This window comes from Dermacentor albipictus, chromosome 6, assembly GCF_038994185.2.
Source record: "Dermacentor albipictus isolate Rhodes 1998 colony chromosome 6, USDA_Dalb.pri_finalv2, whole genome shotgun sequence".
Lineage (NCBI taxonomy): Eukaryota > Metazoa > Arthropoda > Arachnida > Ixodida > Ixodidae > Dermacentor > Dermacentor albipictus.
The window spans coordinates 125,726,208-125,747,233 of record NC_091826.1 but is presented as its reverse complement, the minus strand read 5'-3'; the positions used below and the strand labels follow the sequence as shown (position 1 = coordinate 125,747,233).

The following is a 21,026-nucleotide window of genomic DNA, read 5'->3' as shown; positions in this document are numbered from 1 at the left end:
GTTGCATTTTTAATGCTTAAAAGGGCCCCTGAAACGGTTCGGTCAAATTTTGTAGGCGCGTAGGGTACAGCTTAAGTAGAACATTCGCACCACAATTTAAGTGAAGCGTTACGTATTAATGGAGCTGCAAGCGACTAGAAGTTACCCTCCTCCCTAGCTATGCTTTTCCTCCTCAACTCGCTCGCCGAGCGAGCGGCGCTAAGCTCCGCCTTCACTGGTTCAGCGTCACGATGCTACGTCACATCGTTCACTTCCGGTTGTTTTGGAGCACGCCCCCTCCCGCGCGAGGCCTCTCCGCTAGCCGCTTGGCCGTCGACCCCAAGCGAGAGCTATCGAAGCAGCATGCGTTTCGAGCATTCTGTCGTAGCGCCGAACGTGTCCGGTATTCCGGTAACCACAGGCAAGCTGGTCATTTCGGCAAATGACTGGAGGCATAAACTCAAGCTGATGAAGGAACTTTAGCGTAGACGTACGTGAGCAGCCTGATCGGTCTGCACGGTCCAGACACTTGCTGGCGCAGCGCTTAACCAGTCAAACAAAGCGCTAATATTGCTCTAACCAAGTGTAAAACATTTTAAACATTTATAAAAACAACGTGTTGATGATTTCACTCCTGCGAAAAATACACACCAGCAGCAAAGAAGAATACACTTCGTTGCTGCTACTGTGTATGGTTGAGCTCTGTGCCACCCGGTGGCTGCACCGTGCAGACCATTCACATTTGCCCTTCTGCTCATATCGTGGCTCATCCCGGCACAGTCAAGCGACCAGACCCTGTACCGTTGCGCTTGCGTTTGCGTTTGCCCCAATACCGGACTCGCGAAAAGCTATTGCGTTAGTAATCTTCCGGTGTAAAGTGACGGCCAAAAACGCGCAAATCCTGGCGCCGATCGGATACCGGCAGTCCGATGCGCAGCAGCCACTTCGCTTGTATACTGCCTTGCAGAGGGACACGATGTCGCAGCTTGACATATTGCCAGTCGCTAGGTTTGCAGTCCACAAGTCAACAAAGTCGAAACATAGTGCTCGCGAAAAGACTTAGACCGACTCTGACCGCGGAGCTCTCGTCAAAATGGAGTGCGTTGTAACACAAGCAGACGACACTTGCTGTGTGCCAGAAGTGCTGAAGTGTACTGAAAAATTGCTCTTGTGCATTCTCATTATGTTACTTTCTTTTTATAAAAGTAAATGAACTAACATTCCAACTATTACGAAGATTATTTGTTCACCATGAAGTTGGAACAATCACGCGGCCTGGTCAGCCAATCGGATAGCTCACCCCACTGACGTCATATGGGTGATTTCCATCAAGTGGGTAGGGGCGGCTTAAAATTCGGCCGAGCAGCGTGCTGCGATCGGCAGCGATGTGCATATTTAAAACCTTATAATAAACTACACGCTTTAAGCATAGCACTTAGATGTGTCAATTAATGATCTGAAGGACCTACTCTAACGACTCAGCACGTTTGTAGAAAACCTTCAAAATCGTTTCAGGGTCCCTTTAAGCATTCTTTGGTGAGTACCCCAGCCCCATCAAGCGAAAAGTGTAATAATGCCTTGCATCTGCATAAAAATTCCTAATTTGTAAACTTAGCATATTTAATCATAATAACGGTGTAAATGTAGATTATTGGCAGCTTTATAAGCGACAAGCAACAATTTTAACTCCTTAAATATAAATCAAAAGAGAATACCCATACAGACACATAAGGGCTCCTTAGAACTTGCATGGGGAAGCTTAGAGTAGAGACGGGATAATTTGAAATTTGGGGTTGAGTCGACTTGAAATTTGGGAGTCAGCCAAGTGAAGTTCAGAGGTGGGCCATCTTAAACTTGGTCATAAGCCAAGTTGAAATCTGGGTGTGGGCCGACTTGAAATTTGTGGATGGGCCAACGCAAAATTTCGGGTGGGCCAATTCTTATGTGCGGATAGGCGAACTTGAAATCTCGGGCTGGGCCAACTTGGAATTTGGATGTGGTCCAACTTAAGTTTTGGTGTCGGGCCACCTAAAACTTGGGGGATGGGCCACTTCGAAATTTCGGGGTGGGCCAACTGAAATGTGTGAGTATGCTTACGCGTACCTAGACAACTCCAGTGGAGTTTCTGCATTATTTTTCAGTTCTTGAACTTGCTTTGCATTGGGGCTACTACGAACGCATGAGTGGCTGACGATTATTATTTGGCTTTATCATGTGTTCAGGCAATGTGCAGGGGGTGTTTGCATGCTGGTGCACGCTTACTCGCACTGAAATTGCACAACAGTCCTCCTCAGTTTAACATTCACCTACATAGCTACTTTTACACGGATAATACGAAGACATGGACGGAGAATGCACTCGCGGCTCATGTATTGTATTGTATAACACATGCGGGGCACACGCGCGCACGGGCAATAAAGAAAAGGCAAACACATAGGGATGCGCCACAAGTAATTCTAGATCAGATGCACAAAGTTAAGCATCTTTTTATGTGACAGAAAAAAAAGAATGTCTGGAATATAGAACTCGCCTCAAATCTCCTTTCACACCAGTTTGCCCCATTCATACACTTTTAAGAAACTAACCTCTTCACAAACGTTACCTTCAGCATTCTCCCTTCTGGGACCACATTTAAAAAAATTTTATACACCACTGTGGCGTGCAACTGGTGCAAAATGACGTGCTTCCGCCGAATACTGCGGCCCGTCCGCGGGAGCCAAGGACGTGGGGCGTGCCGTGCGCAGCTGGCGCGCTATGGAAACTAAGGAGGAAAGCGCCGCGGGGAGGAGCGTCGCTACTTTCAAATTATCAAGGGGATTTATTTGGCATTACTGCCCGCACGTCTTTTCATAATAAAAATATTCACAATAAACAACAACAACAACAACACCAACAATCGATAATGTTCGAGAAAATAACGATACACGCAGGTGCGTCCTGCGTTGAACGATAAAGTTTAACATTTGTTAGCCAGTGAAAAAGCTCAGTGCCCTTCCATTCTGCGAAGGAGAATGACAAACGAAGCTGTGTATGTGGGCCACTTATTGACAAACTGCATCTCAGCAGCGGCTCGGCACGGCACTGCAGTATCTTCGAGATTGGCCCACGTATGCGGAGTGCTTAACGCCTGCTTCACCTCCGCCGCTGATCGCCCGGCATCGCACTATCGTCGGGATCGGCTCACGTATGCGGGGTGCTTTACTCCTACGTCACCTCCGCCGCGGGTCGGCCCGGCATTGCACTACACTCTAAAAACTAGAGAGGGTATCGCACGAGTGAAGCGGCCTATTTACTCTTCAAAGCGTTCTTTTACTCTCTAAAAATGTCCAGTGGAGTGAAATGCATTGTTCACTCCGTCACTAAGGAGAGAATAAAATATGCTTTTCCCTATCCCCTTCAGAGTGAGAGTACAAATGCCCGTTCTACTCTTGCGGCAGTAGAGAACAAAACGCAGCGTAATCTTCTTCTTCAACTTTAGGAGGCCGGCCCTGAACATGGCGATGTATCGGTCTCGCGCGCTGAGCAAAGAACACACCGTTTTGCTTCTAAGAGAACAGGCAGCCACAGTTCAAAAGAACGCGCAGCGAGCGCTCTACTTTTTTCAATCGGAGTTGCTCCAGCGTGCGCGCGCTCAACGTCGCGGAAGAACGCATCAACGGAGAAAGGTGATCCGTCCAGCAAGCAGCAACGAAGGCCATCCAAGGGAGATCGTGTGTCAGCCATATCGCGTCGCCTCGAAAACACGACAGTCGTTCGTCATTCGTTGGATATAACTACAAATCCTCCACGGTAAGTGAATTCTAACTTAGGTGCACATTCTGCGTATATGATGCATATCGCCAGGAAGTCGTCGCGGCGTTTAGCCGACGCGATTGAACACGGACTAGGCATCGCGCGCTGTGTCTCTCGAAGTCAAACGAAAAAGCCAATCGTCGCGATAACTGCATGTGATTTTATCACTTGCCGCTATCCGTAAGAGCTTTGAAAACTGCAAACGCTGCCAGAACCATGGTATGGTCAATAAGACGCGAGACGTGAGGACGCTTAAAATCGTTTGTTCACCAGCGCATGATTTCGCACCTATGCAAAGCGTGCTTAGCGCGCATAACGTGTATTTGAATTTATTCAGTTTGGCAGTCTGCTGTGTACGGAACGCTGTTGAAATAAGGAGTCACGTAACAGAAAGCGTCATTTTGCTGGCGGTATGCTTTCGTTATAAATAAGCCGCGCGCTTCACGGTGTCTCGCCCATCGGTAATCTGCGACCACTGAAGTTACGTGCAGCACCAGTGCTAGGTATAAACATTGCTGCAGGCATTTAGCTGCATGGTGCAAGAGGTCAGTTGCGCGCGTTATCTTGAACTCACTGAAAACGCATCAGGAATCTATGTTTTAGGCTGAATAATGTATAAACCCCATATCAGCGAGCATGTGCGCGACAGCTACAAGCGATGCGATGGCTGTCGCGTTTGCTCGTCGCCTACAAGTCCTACTCCGTCCGAGCGACGATTATGAGCGACGCCTTCCCGGTGTTGCCGGTATGAGGGCTGCAAACACGCATCGAAACTAGTGTGACGCGTGCTTTAGTAATTTAAATTTATGTATTTTAGTGTAACAAGTAGCACAAAATATTTCGGAAGGTCTTGCAGTAGGCTCTTATCCTTGCACGTGTAAAAATTCTATCGTTTTCTCGTTTCGCGCGACAATCGGTAGTATTTGAGCGATGTACATCCAGTTCCCGCTTTGCGCTATTGGCTAGTCGCTCATAGCACTTCCGGGAGACGAGCAACGATTTCTAGATTTCCAGAACTGAGAAATCTGATCAAGCGACTGCCCGTTTTGTCGATCGAAGCAGTCGCTCATCACCGTCGCGCACTAAATTGCTCTCATGGTGCTTAGCCCTAAGAGTGAAGTATTTTTGCTCATGTATTGAAATGGTGTGATTATATGTCTGATTTTATGTCTCCTGTTGCTGTTTTCGAGCACGGTGCGACACTGAAAGGGTGCCTATGTCTACGAACGCGGTGAATTTTCAAGCAGTGAGTTAGGCATCGGCATCGAATATAGCGGCTGCTGTGTGTAACTACAATTGCAGGGGCGCTTTGCATAGGCTCATTGTTTTGGACATGCATGTGCATTTGCTAATATGATTTGGCGTTTCAGAGTTCTGTCATATGAACAGCTAAATCACCCTTCCGCTGGGGATTACAAGCGTAATGTGTGAATCTTGTACTGCATGGCAGAATAAAATGTGTTTATCGCTTTAATATTTTAGTAGAGAAATAAAGTATCAAAATAAAACGTTGCTTTAATTCTGTGTTACCAGTCGTCTGCCGTACACAAAAAAAGAGTTGGTCTAATAAACTAATAACTACGGTCTATAACAGCAATTTCTACATGCCTTAAAGAATGTAGAATGCTAGATTTCAAACTGCAGCAGTAGTCGAGTCTGTCAAAATGAACTCCATTGTGCACCTCATAAACGAAAATATGATCATGCCTTTTAGTAAGCGTAGACGCAGGGCGCAGTGAACTTTGTTATTATCATTACAATGTGGGTAAGCTTGGCATAACAAACCTTGTTGCCCTTTATTATAGGCATGTCCAGTCATATCCATTGAATTGAAGGACCATATTTTCATCCCTACTGAGCATCATGTTTGCAGATAAGATCCTGAAATTATGGGTTCAGCAGAGATGGTGTGGGGGGCACACTGGGCACGTGCTTAGGATATGTCACAAGTGGTGTTTGCGACACACACTAATGCAGACCTATGACATCTGACAATGACCTATATTCTATTGATTAGCAGGGGTATCTTGACATTGGTGGCGAATGAGGCTGAGCTGTCCGTTATTTCTTATTTTTCTATATCTAAGAATTGAAGTTAGTTTAGCAGTTAACTATTGCAGTCATTTAGATGTTTCGCATGCATTTCAGTAGGAAGACTAAGAGCTAAGGCTTTATTTAGAGCCATGAACTTGACTGTATTGATGTTTACTGCATGTGCTCCTGTTGACTTTTGCACACGATATTTTTCAGGAAACCGCTTTATATAACTTAAGAAGGCAGCTGCAACGATGCCAAAGCGCCAGTCCAGCACGACTTCACGAAGTGCAGAGGAGCGCACGCCAAAGAATCAAAATATATTGCCATGCAATTTGGAGAAGAAAACTAGAATATGGGTATATTGGGTGTACCATTTGACTAAATGTCAACAAAATCAAAATACAGTATGTCACACCAAGATGAAAAGTCTCACATGCTCTAGGCAGTCATCTTAACATGGTATATTTATGTAATGTCTCTGATGGGACAGTCAAAATCAAGTATGCTCTCTGGAGACAAACGCATAGAAGTGCCATTGAAGAGTTAGAAATGTGTTTAAAAAAGCTTATTAGTTGTGAGAAGTGACAGCCTTTTGTCTTGCCTCACAACAGATATATCCACGTGATAAAAATAGTGGTACAATATAATTGCATATTTGCTTAGTGACATGATACATACTTGCAATGAGCACGGTACCTGTTTACACTAAAAAGCAAGAGCTCATGCTTGGTTAGGTGATTGGATATATTTAACAGCTTTAATAGCTTACATTTACCAGCATGTGAATGCAAGTGTGCAAATAGAAACCACTTTGATTCTGTATTGCAACTGCTGACATGAAGCAGGCAGGTTTTCATGTCTTCCTTTTTATCTATTTGTTACACCTAATTTTAGAATTATGCCTTTTAGGTTCCAGAAAAGGGAAGCATTGGGGGAAGAGAATCAATCGCTTAGGAAGTCATTATCGTTTACGTTCATGCTCATGAAACCAGTTCATTAGAACTACTTGTGCCTCCCAAAGCGAACGCAAGGAGCAATTAGGGATATAACTGTGTGCACTGTGGTGCACACCTTACGTCTTAGAAGCCAGGGAGTCTCTTGGAATTGAAAATTACTTTAAAAATGTAAAATTATGATTTCTTCAATCTTCTTAGTAATGAAGTATGCTAGTAGAGGTACGGATACGTTCAATGCAAAGAACTGAGAGCATCTGAGTAGAGCACTTGTTCATCAATTGGCGGATGTGAACATATAGTGTTAAGCAAAAGCTCCTTGATTTCATGGCTTCTATAGACATAATTCTTCTGGACTTAAGATAGAGTCCACAGTGAGGTGCTGTATTAATCTTCCTAGACATATATGTACTTGTTTTGAGACGAAGATTCTGTAAGTTCCATAATTTTGTTTAATTTAGCGCATCTTAACAACTTCAGTAGGAAAAAAACCTTGGTTTCAGGTATTGGTTTATTGTGAATATGCATAGTCGCATGCAAAATCCACGTGCTTGGAAGGGATATATGAACCAGGATAGTGCCATTCTCAGTTTGTTTTGCCTCTTTGTTTGTCTTTTTCGTGCACTTCCCTGCCTGATGATGCTTATGTCACCTTCGATGCATCATATTCATCCCATCTGATTTTTGGTTCATATCTGAAGCCATGCTATATTTCAGTTAGATTGCATATTCATCGACTGACAATAATTTATCATGTATTTATGCAAGCTGCTACTCAGAATTATAGCATTCTTACCCTAATGGGAATGAAAAGCTACCATATAAAACAAGAAATTTGTTGCGCAAGATTTTAATGCCAATGCTCCTTGCAGTTGTTACTCATTTGGTACACACTAGCTAATATTGTAAATTTAATTTTATTTATTTGTGAGAAAGTGTAACGGAATCAATACGACAGCACCAGGAAACTACTTTCGTGAGGAGGCCAACCGAATAGGTAATAAAACACCTCTGTACGGGTTTGAGACCGGGAAGGGTATTGCTGCAGAACTACAAGAAACACTTAGAAAACATGGGGTGCAGCCTCTACATGAATAAACTTATGTAAAATATATTCAAAGCGAGCTAGACCTGCTGCTTTACATGAAAATATACAACACATTTCTAAATGCACTTTACTCTGTCGGGAACATCCATATGCTGTCCAGGATGTTATCAGATGAGCTGCCGTCATGGAATATCGCACACAAAAAAGTTCCTCGGACAATTTATCTACATTACCAGCCCCATGCATAGCAGCTCATCTGGTAACCTCTGCCATGCAAGTGCACGCGTTCTGTGCCAGAAATGCGTTTGCTGGCCACTAATGTGGCGTATATTTCTCTTCAGTCACAGTGTTGATGTTTTGTGAGTTTGCACGTTTGTTCAATGTTTAACATTCAATTGTATACCTTATTTTTCAAAAGAAGGAACCAATTGAAATTAAAATATATTTAGACACTGTAATACTGATGAAACTACAGAATATACTTCTATTTTATTGCAAGATGTGTTCTCAATTTCATGGGCATCATTGTAATCTGATTTTATGTGTTTGTCAGTATGTTTCTCAATTTAGTCAGTTTGCCTTGTGACTGATCAACAAAGATTTTATCCTTTTAAGAGAAAATTTTTCATGTGAATAACTCAGCGACTACAGATTACATGCCAATCACCAGGCAGAAGTGCAGAAGCTGCTTATGAAGGAATAAAATATTCCCCACATGTAAGTATTGCGAATCCCTTCAAACGTGACCATAGATCTACATCGTGTTTTGACAATATTGGGAAGAGTACTAGCAGTTTGTTTTGAAGGAGTAGAAGCATTCTGTTTGGGGGAGTAGAAACACTCGACTTCGAGGAGTAGAAGTACCCGGTTTTTACGAGCAGAATCACTCAATCCGCGGGAGTACTATTGCCCCTGTGGGGAGAGTATTGGCACTCTGTGGAAGAGTACAAGCACTTCCTGTCGGGAAAATATTAGCACTCTGCGGAAGAGTATTGGCACTCTCTTGCGGTGGAGTAACAAAACTCTGTCAGGAGGAGTTGCCCTACTCTCTCTCAAGGAGAGTCGATCTACTCTCGAAAAGAGAGTGAAATATGAGACAAGCAGTTACTCCCTGAAAGATAGTGCCCGGAACTCTCTTCGTTTTTAGAGTGTATCTTCGGTATCGGCCCACGTATGCGGAGTGCTTAACGCCTGCTTCATCTCCGCCACTGATCGGCCCGGCATTGCACTATCTTCGGTATCGGCCCACGTATGCGGAGTGCTAAACGCCTGCAGACAGAAGTGCAGTGGTGGCGTAGAGGTAGAACACCCGCCTCGCTTGCAAGAGGTCCGTGGTTCGAATCCCGGCGCCGGCAATTTTCCACCGGAATAAAGAAAAAAAATCCGTGTGTTGATAAAATTGCACAAAGAGGCCTGGAGTGTGGCCTGATCCCGGTGACCAGAACCGGTAACGCACTCCCTCACAAGAGCAGGATTGGCCACCCTTGTGCAGTACTTGGCCACAACCTCCTATATGAACACAACAATCAAACCCCGCCCCTCAGTCCCCAGCAGCTGCGAAGCAACTGACCATGGCGGCGGTCAGACCTGCAACGCAGCAGAGGGTGCTAAGAATCACTGGCTCCGGACAGGCCGCCAATGGAATATGAACCTGGCAACGTTTAACGCTAGAACGTTATCTAGTGAGGCGAGTCTAGCAGTGCTATTGCAGGAATTATAGGGCACTAAATGGGATATAATAGGGCTCAGTGAAGTTAGCAGGCCAAAAGAAGCATATACGGTGCTAAAAAGCGGGCACGTCCTGTGCTACAGGGGCCTAGCGGAGAGAAGAGAACTAGGTGTCGGATTCCTGATTAATAAGAATATAGCTGATAACATACAGGAATTCTATAGCATTAACGAGAGGGTGGCAGGTCTTGTTGTGAAACTTAATAAGAGGTACAAAATGAAGGTTGTACAAGTCTACGCCCCTACATCCAGTCATGATGACCAGGAAGTCGAAAGCTTCTATGAAGACGTGGAATCGGCGATGGGTAGAGTGAAAACTAAATACACTAAACTAATGGGCGACTTTAATGCCAAGGTAGGCAAGAAGCAGGCGGGAGACAAGGCAGTGGGGGAATATGGCATAGGCGCTAGGAATAGCAGGGGAGAGTTATTAGTAGAGTTTGCGGAACAGAATATTATGACGATAATGAATACCTTCTTCCGCAAGCGGGATAGCCGAAAGTGGACGTGGAGGAGCCCGAACGGCGAGACTAGAAATGAAATAGACTTCATACTCTGCGCTAACCCTGGCATCACACAAGATGTGGACGTGCTCGGAAAAGTGCGCTGCAGTGACCACAGGATGGTAAGAACTCGAATTAGCCTAGACCTGAGGAGGGAACGGAAAAAACTAGTACATAAGAAGCCGATTATTGAGTTGGCAGTAAGAGGGAAAATAGAAGAATTCCTGATCAAGCTACAGAACAGGTCCTCAGCTTTAACTCAGGAAAAGGACCTTCGTGTTGAAACAGTGAAGGACAATCTTGTGGGCATCATTAAGGAGTGTGCAATGGAAGTCGGTGGTAACTCCATTAGGCAGGATACCAGCAAACTATCGCAGGAGACGAAAGATCTGATCAAGAAACGCCAATGTATGAAAGCCTCTAACCCTACAGCTAGAATAGAACTGGCAGAACTTTCGAAGTTAATCAACAAGCGTAAGACAGCTGACATAAGGAAGTATAATATGGATAGAATTGAACATGCTCTCAGGAACGGAGGAAGCCTAAAAACAGTGAAGAAACTAGGAATCGGCAAGAATCAGATGTATGCATTAAGAGACAAAGCCGGCAATATCATTACTAATATGGATGAGATAGTTCAAGCGGCTGAGGAGTTCTATAGAGATTTATACAGTACCAGTGGCACCCACGACGATAATGGAAGGGAAAATAGTCTAGAGCAATTCGAAATCCCGAAGGTAACGCCGGAAGAAGTAAAGAGAGCCTTGGGAGATATGCAAAGGGGGAAGGCAGCTGGGGAGGATCAGGTAACAGCAGATTTGTTGAAGGATGGTGGACAGATTGTTCTAGAGAAACTGGCCACTCTGTATAAGCAATGCTCATGACCTCGAGCGTACCGGAATCTTGGAAGAACGCTAACATAATCCTAATTCATAAGAAAGGAGACGCCAAAGACTTGAAAAATTATAGACCGATCAGCTTACTGTCCGTAGCCTACAAACTATTTACTAAGGTAATCGCAAATATGATCAGGAACACCTTAGACTTCTGTCAAGCAAAGAACCAGGCAGGATCCCGTAAAGGCTACTTAACAATAGATCATATTCACACTATCCATCAGGTGATAGAGAAATGTGCGGAATATAACCAACCCTTATATATAGCTTTCATTGATTACGAGAAAGCGTTTGATTCTGTCGAAACCTCAGCAGTCATGGAGGCATTACGGAATCAGGGTGTAGACGAGCCGTATGTAAAAATACTGAAAGATATCTATAGCGGCTCCACAGCTACCGTAGTCCTCCATAAAGCAAGCAACAAAATCCCAATAAAGAAAGGCGTCAGGCAGGGAGATACGATCTCTGCAATGCTATTCACAGCATGTTTACAGGAGGTATTCAGAGACCTGGATTGGGAAGAATTGGGGATAAAAGTTAATGGAGAGTACCTTAGTAACTTGCGATTCGCTGATGATATTGCCTTCCTTAGTAACTCAGAGGACCAATTGCAATGCATGCTCACTGACCTGGAGAGGCAAAGCAGAAGAGTCGGTCTAAAAATTAATCTGCAGAAAACTAAAGTAATGTTTAACTGTCTCGGAAGAAAACAGCAATTTACAATAGAAAGCGAGGCACTGGAAGTCGTAAGGGAATACACCTACTTGGGGCAGGTAGTGACGGCGGATCCGGATCATGAGACGGAAATAATTAGGAGGATAAGAATGGGCTGGGGTGCGTTTGGCAGGCATTCTCAGATCATGAATAGCAGGTTGCCATTATCCCTCAAGAGAAAAGTATATAATAGCTGTGTCTTACCAGCACTCACCTACGGGGCAGAAACCTCGAGGCTTACGAAAAGAGTTTTACTCAAAATAGAAGAATGATAGGTGTAACGTTAAGGGATAAGAAAAGAGCACATTGGGTGAAAGAACAAACGTGAGTTAATTACATCTTAGTTGAAATCAAGAAAAAGAAATGGGCATGGGCAGGACATGTAATGAGTAGGGAAGATAACCGATGGTCATTAAGAGTTACGGACTGGATCCCAAGGGAAGGCAAGCGTAGCAGGGGGCGGCAGAAAGTTAGGTGGGCGGATGAGATTAAGAAGTTTGCAGGGACGGCGTGGCCACAATTAGTACGTGACCGGGGTTGTTGGAGAAATATGGGAGAGGCCTTTGCCCTGCAGTGGGCGTAACCAGGCTGCTGCTGCTGCTGCTGCTGATGATGATGATGATGAAACGCCTGCTTGACTTCCGCCGCTGATCAGCCCGGCATTGCACTATCTTTGGGATCGGTTCACGTATGGGTAGTGCTTTACGTTTGCTTCACCTCCGGCGCGCGTCGCCCCGGCATTGCACTAGCTTCGATATCGGCCCACGTTTGCGGAGTGCTTAACGCCTGCTTCATCCCCGCCGGGGATCGGTCCGGCATTGCACTATCTTCGAGATCGGCCCACGTATGGGGAGTGCTTTACGCCTGCTTAACCTGCACCGCTGATTGGTCCGGCATTGCTAACTTCGGGATCGGCCCACGTATGAGGAGTGCTTAACGTCTGCTTCACCTCCGCCGCTGATCGGCCCGGCATTGCACTATCTTCAGGATCGGCCCACGTATGGAATTTTTTTGCTTACCACGCAAACGAGATGAACATTTCCTTGGATGCTAGAGTTGTACAGCTTCTCAGTAAAAACTGTCAACCGAGAAAACGAAACAAGTACACATGGCAATATATTTAGGAAAACAACATCGGCAGGCTAGTGCGAACTAGCAGAATCACATCGTGCTATCCAAGTCTTGATCGTAGGAGTATTAGGACAGTAAGAACCACTCAAGGATCCTGATGGAATGTGCTTGCCTGAGAACATCGGGATCCCTCCAAAGCAGCTGTTTCCTGCGCCTCTCGAGCCAAGACGCTCATACCCGTGTCAACAGGTGGCGTCCACTCGACGAAGTCGGAGCTCGAAGATTGTACGTCTGCGTCCTCTTCGGCCGATTTCAGTGAGACTTCAACTACTTGGTACGGCAACAGGGAAGCTGTTCCTGCAGGCGCGGCCATTTATCGGTTATGCTGCTATCTATCTATCTATCTATCTATCTATCTATCTATCTATCTATCTATCTATCTATCTATCTATCTATCTATCTATCTATCTATCTATCTATCTATCTATCTATCTATCTATCTATCTATCTATCTATCTATCTATCTATCTATCTATCTATCTATCTATCTATTGCAATATCTTCTGTATGTATGTATGTATGTATGTATGTATGTATGTATGTATGTATGTATGTATGTATGTATGTATGTATGTATGTATGTATGTATGTATGTATGTATGTATGTATGTATGTATGTATGCCTTCCCAAAAGATTAACTTGATTTCTGGCTTCCAAAGGTCGCAGTATAGATACATGTACGAAGGGAAGCTTGCTTTAGCTACCCTCCGGGTTTGGTGTGGCTGCTCCCTGCTGCTCGGCCGTTCTATATCTCGGCCGACATATTTGTGGGTAAACATATGAAGGTGGGCATTGCGAAGGCATTGGACAGAAAAATAGGCTGATGTTGATGGATTAAGGTTTATATCAGTGCTTAACGCAAGTGCTAGCGAACTGGCCTCCGGTACCCTCATATGCTGGCCCACAATGTTGTGCAAGTCGGCCCAACTCTGTTCTGCGCTATAAATAAATAAATAAATAAATAAATAAATAAATAAATAAATAAATAAATAAATTCCTACAAGAAACTTTATCTGATATCGGCTGAGAGATATCTCTAAAGCACACATATGTGTTAATATAATGGTGCGATATATGTATCTGACGAATTTTTTTATTCAACTTTTTTTATCTTAGCCATTACGTATGGGCTACTGGGTATGTGCTAATTCTTGGCGAATCCTCCCGAGTGTCATTTGTCACATTGACCTAATATATTACGCATAATAAATGAAAATAAATAGCATGGTAATAACCTCTGCGGTGGATAAAGAAAACTTTGAATATTGTTATATGTTGAATAAGGTCAACGCAAAAAAAGTGTACGCATCACCCTTACATTTAAAGTCCATTTAGTTACCCACTTCACTAAACCTTTGCGTCACTTAGATTCAAACATCCGCAATAGATATGAAACACAGTATACGGAATACAACTAAACTTGAGGTATATATATCAACAGTGTAGAAGTCGTAATTACGCAAGCATAATTTAGTAGCCCTTTAGACATGCATGTTGTAAAAGCGTACAGGTATGTGGACTATTTGGTCTTTCAAGGGAAGCGCTAATTTTTGCTTTCACAGATTTGTTAAGCAAATGCTTCAATTTTTCAGAGAGCAAGGGGAAGCAATTCAGTTCACTAGAGAGCTGCCAAGCGATAACAACATCCAAATTTTAAAGCTTAAAGTGGTCATGACACGGTCATTTGACTTTCTCTGTAGTTGAAGTCGAGAGTATGACGGAAGCCCGTGTGGTCGGAATGATGCACACTTAAAAGAAAGAGCTCTGGACGCCGACCAAAATGTTTTTTAAACCATTTTGGTCGGTGTTCGGACCTCTTCCTTATAAGTATTCTCTGTAGTTGAGAGTAGAATGCCCAATATGGTTGTACAAAAAGAAGTGTCAGGGCCTTTGGGCCATTATTTAAGCTTCAGATTTTCCCGTTCTTAAAGTTCCATCTGAAATTGTTGCCTCTAAACTCCTCTCAGTGAAATCAACTACCATTCTGGCGTGGACTGTGTGGCGTGAAAAAATGACGCTCCCCAACTATGTCGTCGGCTTTGTAACAGTTTGTAACATCACACCGAACTTCTTTCTCCACGCACTCTGGCTCCTAATGGCCAAGCATGGACTTTCCGTTGCCATTGGTAGTAGCATGGCGGCGTGTTGGCGGTTGCCACTTTATTTGCCCCGCCATTCTTCTAGAGACCGTAGAGTAAGTGTATGGTTACTCGAGGGAGCTGTTACTAAGGGTGCCAATTCATTTCTGCACCTCTCAGTGTCGCCAGAATGCTTGGATGGGTCAAGTGCGACAGAAAAAAAAAATTAACACAGTCTTGAACCATGTTTTATCGAAGTCTAGAAATGCATTCGAAGTTCAACTAAACTATGACAGAAATACTTTAAAGCAGAAAGTACTCCAATAGGTTCAGCAGAAACGTACTTATTGGCAATCAAAGATCACCCTTGATACCTTTGATGGTGCTCCTGCTCATTCTTCAATGCTCGACACTGTAAAGGCTACGACGGAGCAGGGCACGCCAACAATGCTGCTCCAACCGGACGTCACCGTGGCGTGCAGTTCGAATTATATTTTGGATGTTCACGTAGACGCCACTGCTTCCGATTTTGGTACCTAGGACAGGCCAAAGCGAGACGAAGTGAGCTCATCAAGCTGGCTCGTCCCGGCAGCACGTGGCAGCAGCTATATCTACGCTACGTAGCAGACGCAGCTACGTGCAGCTGCATGGCGTGTGCACAACTTTTTTATTCGTGCACGACAGGTCTAGAGTACGCGCTCGCGCTCCTGTTCTTATATCTGGCCGTGCTACGTGGAGTGGACCGGCCTTGTCATGCACCAGCTTGAACGACCCATAGTCGCCACATCCAACTTGAGCATTTCGAAGCACTGTCAATAGCTCAATAGTAATCGATGTCCGCGAATTCGTATAACTAGAAGTGGTCAGGGGCAAACGTTCGTTGTCAAGCGCATGCTTGGTCTGTGGTCTGTCCTTAGGTTTCGCATGGTTCAAGGCTAGTTGGCTGTTCAAAAACTCATCGAAATTAGCGAGACCCAACGGCTACGACGCGGATAAGCAGGGTGGCTAAAATTTATTTCCTACGTGGACTGCCGCGGTCAAGCATGAACAGACGAAAGATGGTTTCCTCCAGAAGTACGTAATTATACTCAAATTCAAAAGCAGAATTTCACTTTAGTCTGGTCATTAATGAGCTTCAATAAGTGTATACACAGTGACAGTAGGAACAAGCTGACTGGTCCGGACAAGCATATGTATTTATGTCAGCTGCCAGCCAATAGCAGCCGTATAGAGTTCTTTTTTGTTGACTGCACCAAATTTTAATATTAGAAAAATATAAGCCACGGTAACGTTATGTTTACCATTTCAGTGTACTGATAGGCGGTCTCTAGAGACAGAGCGATTCCCGTAATTGCGTGCGTCATTAGCGAAGTTACGGTTATTAACATTCTAATCAATAACCCTAGGTGGTAACAGCAGATTAATACTTTGGGCCCCGTCCTCGACACTACCTATCTCAGCGATCAAATTTTTAATAGGGGAGTTCATGCGGGAGCTACGCGAACAATTAGTTCCCCTTGGCAAGCACCTTGAAACCGAAACTGGCTGGCAAAGGAGTGCTTCTGTCGCCGACGTCGCCACCCCCCTCCTTTCGTCCCCTCTCTGAGATCACCGCCGGTCCGATCCAGCGAGCAGTTTGCGTTATCTTCTTGCTGTCTGCTGCGTTGGCCGCCAAATTCATCATTCCATTGGGCGCCACGCAGCCGCTGCGGCGCCGACCCCGCTATTTGGGCGCTTAGATGCGAGTCTGTAGCCGTCAAGAATATGGCATTACTCTTCTTTTTCACCTTTCCTCGATGAGTTACGTTCCTATCTGTTTTAGTTCATGCGTTTTCATTTACACAACTCGCACGCGCGTTTGACGTGGCTTTCCCCGAGAGAGTGAATTTTCACTAAACGTCGTTCTCATCAAAAAGCCTGAAATGGCATTTCATGGGTCAAAGTGGACATTTGGCGCCCAACTGAATGACGCAGCAAATTTGGCGGCCTGCCGGCATTGAAGCGTTAGGCCAACGCCGCAGACAGCAAGGAGCTAATACAAGCTGATCGCGAGGCCGGACCGGTGGTGCCCTCGAACAGGTGACGAAAGGAAGCAGGGGGGGGGGGGGGGGGAGTTGCTAGACATCGACGACACACGCGCACTTCTGCCAGCCAGTTTCGGTTTCAGCCAGCCTGCCAAGGGACACTTCGCGTAATTCCCACATGAAATCCGCTATTCAAAATTTGATCTTTGGGATAGGTAGGCTCCAGGACGTGGCCCAAAGTACTCATTTGCTGTAGCCACCTATTATTGATAATTAGAAAGTTAATTGCCGTAACTTCGCTTATTACGCACGCAATTTCGGAAATCACTCTGTGTCTAGAGAATGCCAATTCGTACACTCGAATGCTAAACAATGTTACCGTGATTTATATTTTTCTTATGTTAAAAATTTATTGAAGCTAGAAAATTGGCTGAAGGCTTAGCTTGGTTAAGCCTGGAAGATTGCGAAAGCAATACCCTTGGCTGCGCCTTGGTTCGGCTGATGGTGTGGACATGGCTGCCCTTTGTTAAACTTATGGCTGTACATCATCCGACATAGCGCAAGGCAGCGCGCCGACCACTGCGAGGAGCCGAGCTGTAGCCCCGTTTATCCTCCTAGCGGGACGTCCCACCAGCGAGCGCCCTCTCTCGGTAGCGCCGCACCAGCGGCGCGCAAGGCTTCGCCTCCACCATCGATGCCGCGAGCTGGGGCCAGTCTCTCGGTCTGGCATGACGTCTCACCAGCGAGCGCCCTCTCTCGGTAGCGCCGCAGCAATGGCGCGCAAGGCTTCGCCTCCACCATCGATGCTCCGAGCTGGGGCCCCGTCTCTCGGTCTGGCGTGACGTCACACCGGCGAGTGCCCTCGCTTGGTAGCGCCGCAGCAGCAGCGCGCAAGGCTTCGCCTCCACCATCGATGCCGCGAGCTGGGGCCCCGTCTCTCGGTCTGGCGTGACGTCACATGGTCACGTGACGCACAGCTGTGTAAGGAGGCGCCACGACCACCGATGAGCCGAAAGTGCGAGCAGTATTGCTTTCGCAATAAAAAGTACCCTGTATAGGAATCGAACATATGAAGACGTACGCAAGCCGCCGGCACCTTTGAAGCGGGTTGGAAGGTCTCGTGTGAAATGAGGGTGTTCAAGGGAACGGTGAATTCTTAGTATAGTATTCTATAATGTTATATAATATTATATATTATACATTATTATTATTATTTTTTTATTTTATTGTATTATTATATTATAGGATATAGTATTGTAGCATTTGCAAAAAGCCGTGCAATACATGGCGAGAAAGACAGGAAAGCAAGCAGTGCGCGCGAGTCCCTCAGGGCAGATGAGGAGACGGATGAGAATGGAAAGGGCATCGAATTAACCAGCGCACAATGTGATGTCGATACTAGGCTGCAGAAAATAGAGGCTTTCCAGGAAGAGCTTCTCAAACAGGTGCCAGAGCTCAAAAATGATCTAAACAGGGGGCGTGATGCACGGAAGGTAGTTGAAAAGAGACTTGAGGCAGCCGATGAAAAGCTGAACAGGGACGCCATTGTGAACGAGAATGCGCGTGACAATGGAATGCAGAACCCCGACGCGAAAGGCGAGGTAGTGTTAGCGAAATACGTGGAATGCATGCAGCGTTATGAAGGGTTAGCTGGAAAGAGCGGCACCTACCTTGGGGCCGCCACGCGGAAAAAGCAGGAGCCCAGGGGACAATGCCCCTTGTCGAGCCCGAATCACGCGGAAAAGGACAAACGGAAGCAGGGCGAGGTAGGGGAGAGTGAAAGGGTGATTATCGCCGGCGACTAAAACCTGGCTGGGTGCTCAAAAGCAATTGTGGAGAGGGTGAAAGGCGACAAAAGAGTGGCGGTAGGGACATTTCCAGGGCAGACACTGGGTTCAGTCATGAAGCGAGCAAAAGAAAAGCTCGCGGAAAATGCCCACGTGCGCAACCTTGTCATAGTAGCAGGTGGGCAAAATGACGTCCTAAACAGGAAAGGGCCACGACTAGCCCAGCGCTTGGCGAAGAGGGTGGACGACTTGCGCGAGCTATCCTCTCAGGCGCAGGTCATGGTGTGCATGGTGCCGGAGGTGCCAGTACGTGACAGTCACGCACAAAAAGCCGTAGTGGATGCTAATGAGGCAATATGGAAAATGAGCCGAGAGAAAGGCTTCGAGTTTGTCGAAGTAAACAGGGAAGTGAGAAGTTGTGGTGGTTTTAAACGAGACGGGATCCACTTCAATTACAGGCTGCGCGAGAAGTGGGCTGGCGACTTGGGGGTCGCGCTGTTGCTTTTTTAGGGGGCCCGCGGGTGCTCAGGAGTTCAGAGTAGATAGTAATGAAGAAATTCCCCTAGGGGAACATCAGAAGAGCACCGCCGTCGAAAACAGAAATAGGAGGAAAGCAAGAAAACGAGCTCGTCATGCAAAAGGCTACATAAACATGCAGGGCGGCAGAAGAAAGGAAAAGTGGGCAGAGATTGAGGAGCAGTTATACAGATAAGAAACAGGGGTGTATGCGGTTACAGAAACGTACCTTAGAGACACAGAAGAGCCGTCAGTTATTGAGAATTATGTTCGGGAAGGGTGCAACAGAACTAATTAGGTAGGAAAGAAAGGGAGGGAGAGTCGGAATGCTCATCTATCAGGGAGCCAAATGAAAAATTGTAAATTCACAAATTAAAGAGCATCTTTGGCTATCAGGTACAATGAGTGGGAAAGAAACTTGGCTTGGCGTTACGTATTTGTGGACCGGAAAAAATTGCACTAAGAATAAAGAGTTAGTGGAATGCATAAGCGCTGATATTAAGGGTTTCGGGAATGGTGCTGAAATTGTCCTATTAGGTGACATGAATGCCTACATACAGGATTTAGATGGCTCTACCGACAATAACGGGAAGTCAATGCTAGACCTTTGTGAGCAACCTATCCTCGTTATCGTGAATACAGGGTCTAAGTGTGAAGGACAGATCACGTGGGAAGTGGGATACCAGCAATGAACCATTGATTACTGTCTGATGAAAGAAGGAATTCATGATAAGCTGAGAGAAATGGTCATCGATGAGGAAGGGTTTAGCAGCATAGGGAGTGACTATAAACGCATCATTTTGAAAATGAGATATGTAGTTGGGAAAGAGAGCAAGCAGAGCAAAATGGCCAGTCCAAATTTGAACGCTAAACAAATAGCGAATATAGTCACTAGAGGAAGAACTTGGCAAATGCCCAAGTACAGAGTGGGAATATGGCGAGCTTCTAAGTGTAACAACGACAGAAATACGGAAAGAGAAACAACATGTTCGTTGGAAAGGAAAAAAGAAACGTAAAAGCTGGTGGAACAAGGAGATACGAGAAGCGAACGCCGAACGACAGAAAGCATCTCGAGAGCACAGACAGGCAAAGAAGGCGCAGTTGGCACAGGATGAAGTAACCAGTAAAGGGGAAATATACCGGTAGAAAAAGCTTATGGTTCAAATACTGGTGCAAGCAAAATTAAAAGGTGAAAGTTGGTTGTCAGAAATACGTGAGAAAAAGAAGGCCGCACCTACAATATTTTGGAACCACATAAAATTATTAGGCAGGAAGTCAACAACTATACAACAACATATCCTAGACGAAGATGAAAACAGACTGGAAGGAGAAGCGGTAATAAATTACATCCGAAAAGCAACAGCCGAGTCTTTCCAAGGCAATGACGAGGTTGTATTTGAAGAAAAAAAAGAGCATGAAAGAGACCCAAGTGGAAAAGGAGCTGGTGGTGATAAATTTAAACTGGAAGAAAGTGGAAGAGAAAATTCCTAAGCGCACAGCCACAGGGCTAGTCGAGGTTCCCGTTAGGCTGATGAATGAACTAGGACCAAAAAGTAAGCAAGCTCTGGTGAAAGCAGTGGAAAAACGTTAAAAAATAGACAAATACCAGATAGTTGGCGACAAAGAGAATGAATTTAATTTATAAAGCTCCGGGAGAAAAAGACAGAATTCACTCGTATAGACCGTTCACATCGGTAATACACATCAGTAATACTTCGGTAATACACATGCTAGCAATGCAGGCAATCAAATTAAAACTGCAAGCATGGGCAGAGAATAATGTCATTTTGTGAGAGCGTCAGAATGGCTTCAGAATAGTGAGGCGTTTGGATGGTAACA

General features: G+C 45.3%; 1 protein-coding gene across 3 annotated transcripts in view; it reads right to left on the bottom strand.

Annotated features, from left to right (window-relative positions):
- Positions 1-21,026, bottom strand: part of LOC135899462 (uncharacterized) — a 96,902-nt gene that overhangs the window by 27,468 nt on the left and 48,408 nt on the right. For 2 of the 3 annotated variants that reach the window (XM_065428721.2, XM_065428722.2), the window contains exon 3: positions 12,894-13,078. The exons of the other annotated variant lie outside the window; for it this stretch is intronic. In XM_065428721.2, coding sequence (XP_065284793.1) covers positions 12,894-13,078 — 185 coding nt within the window. The remainder of the gene's footprint in view (positions 1-12,893; positions 13,079-21,026) is intronic. 3 annotated transcript variants of the gene reach the window in all.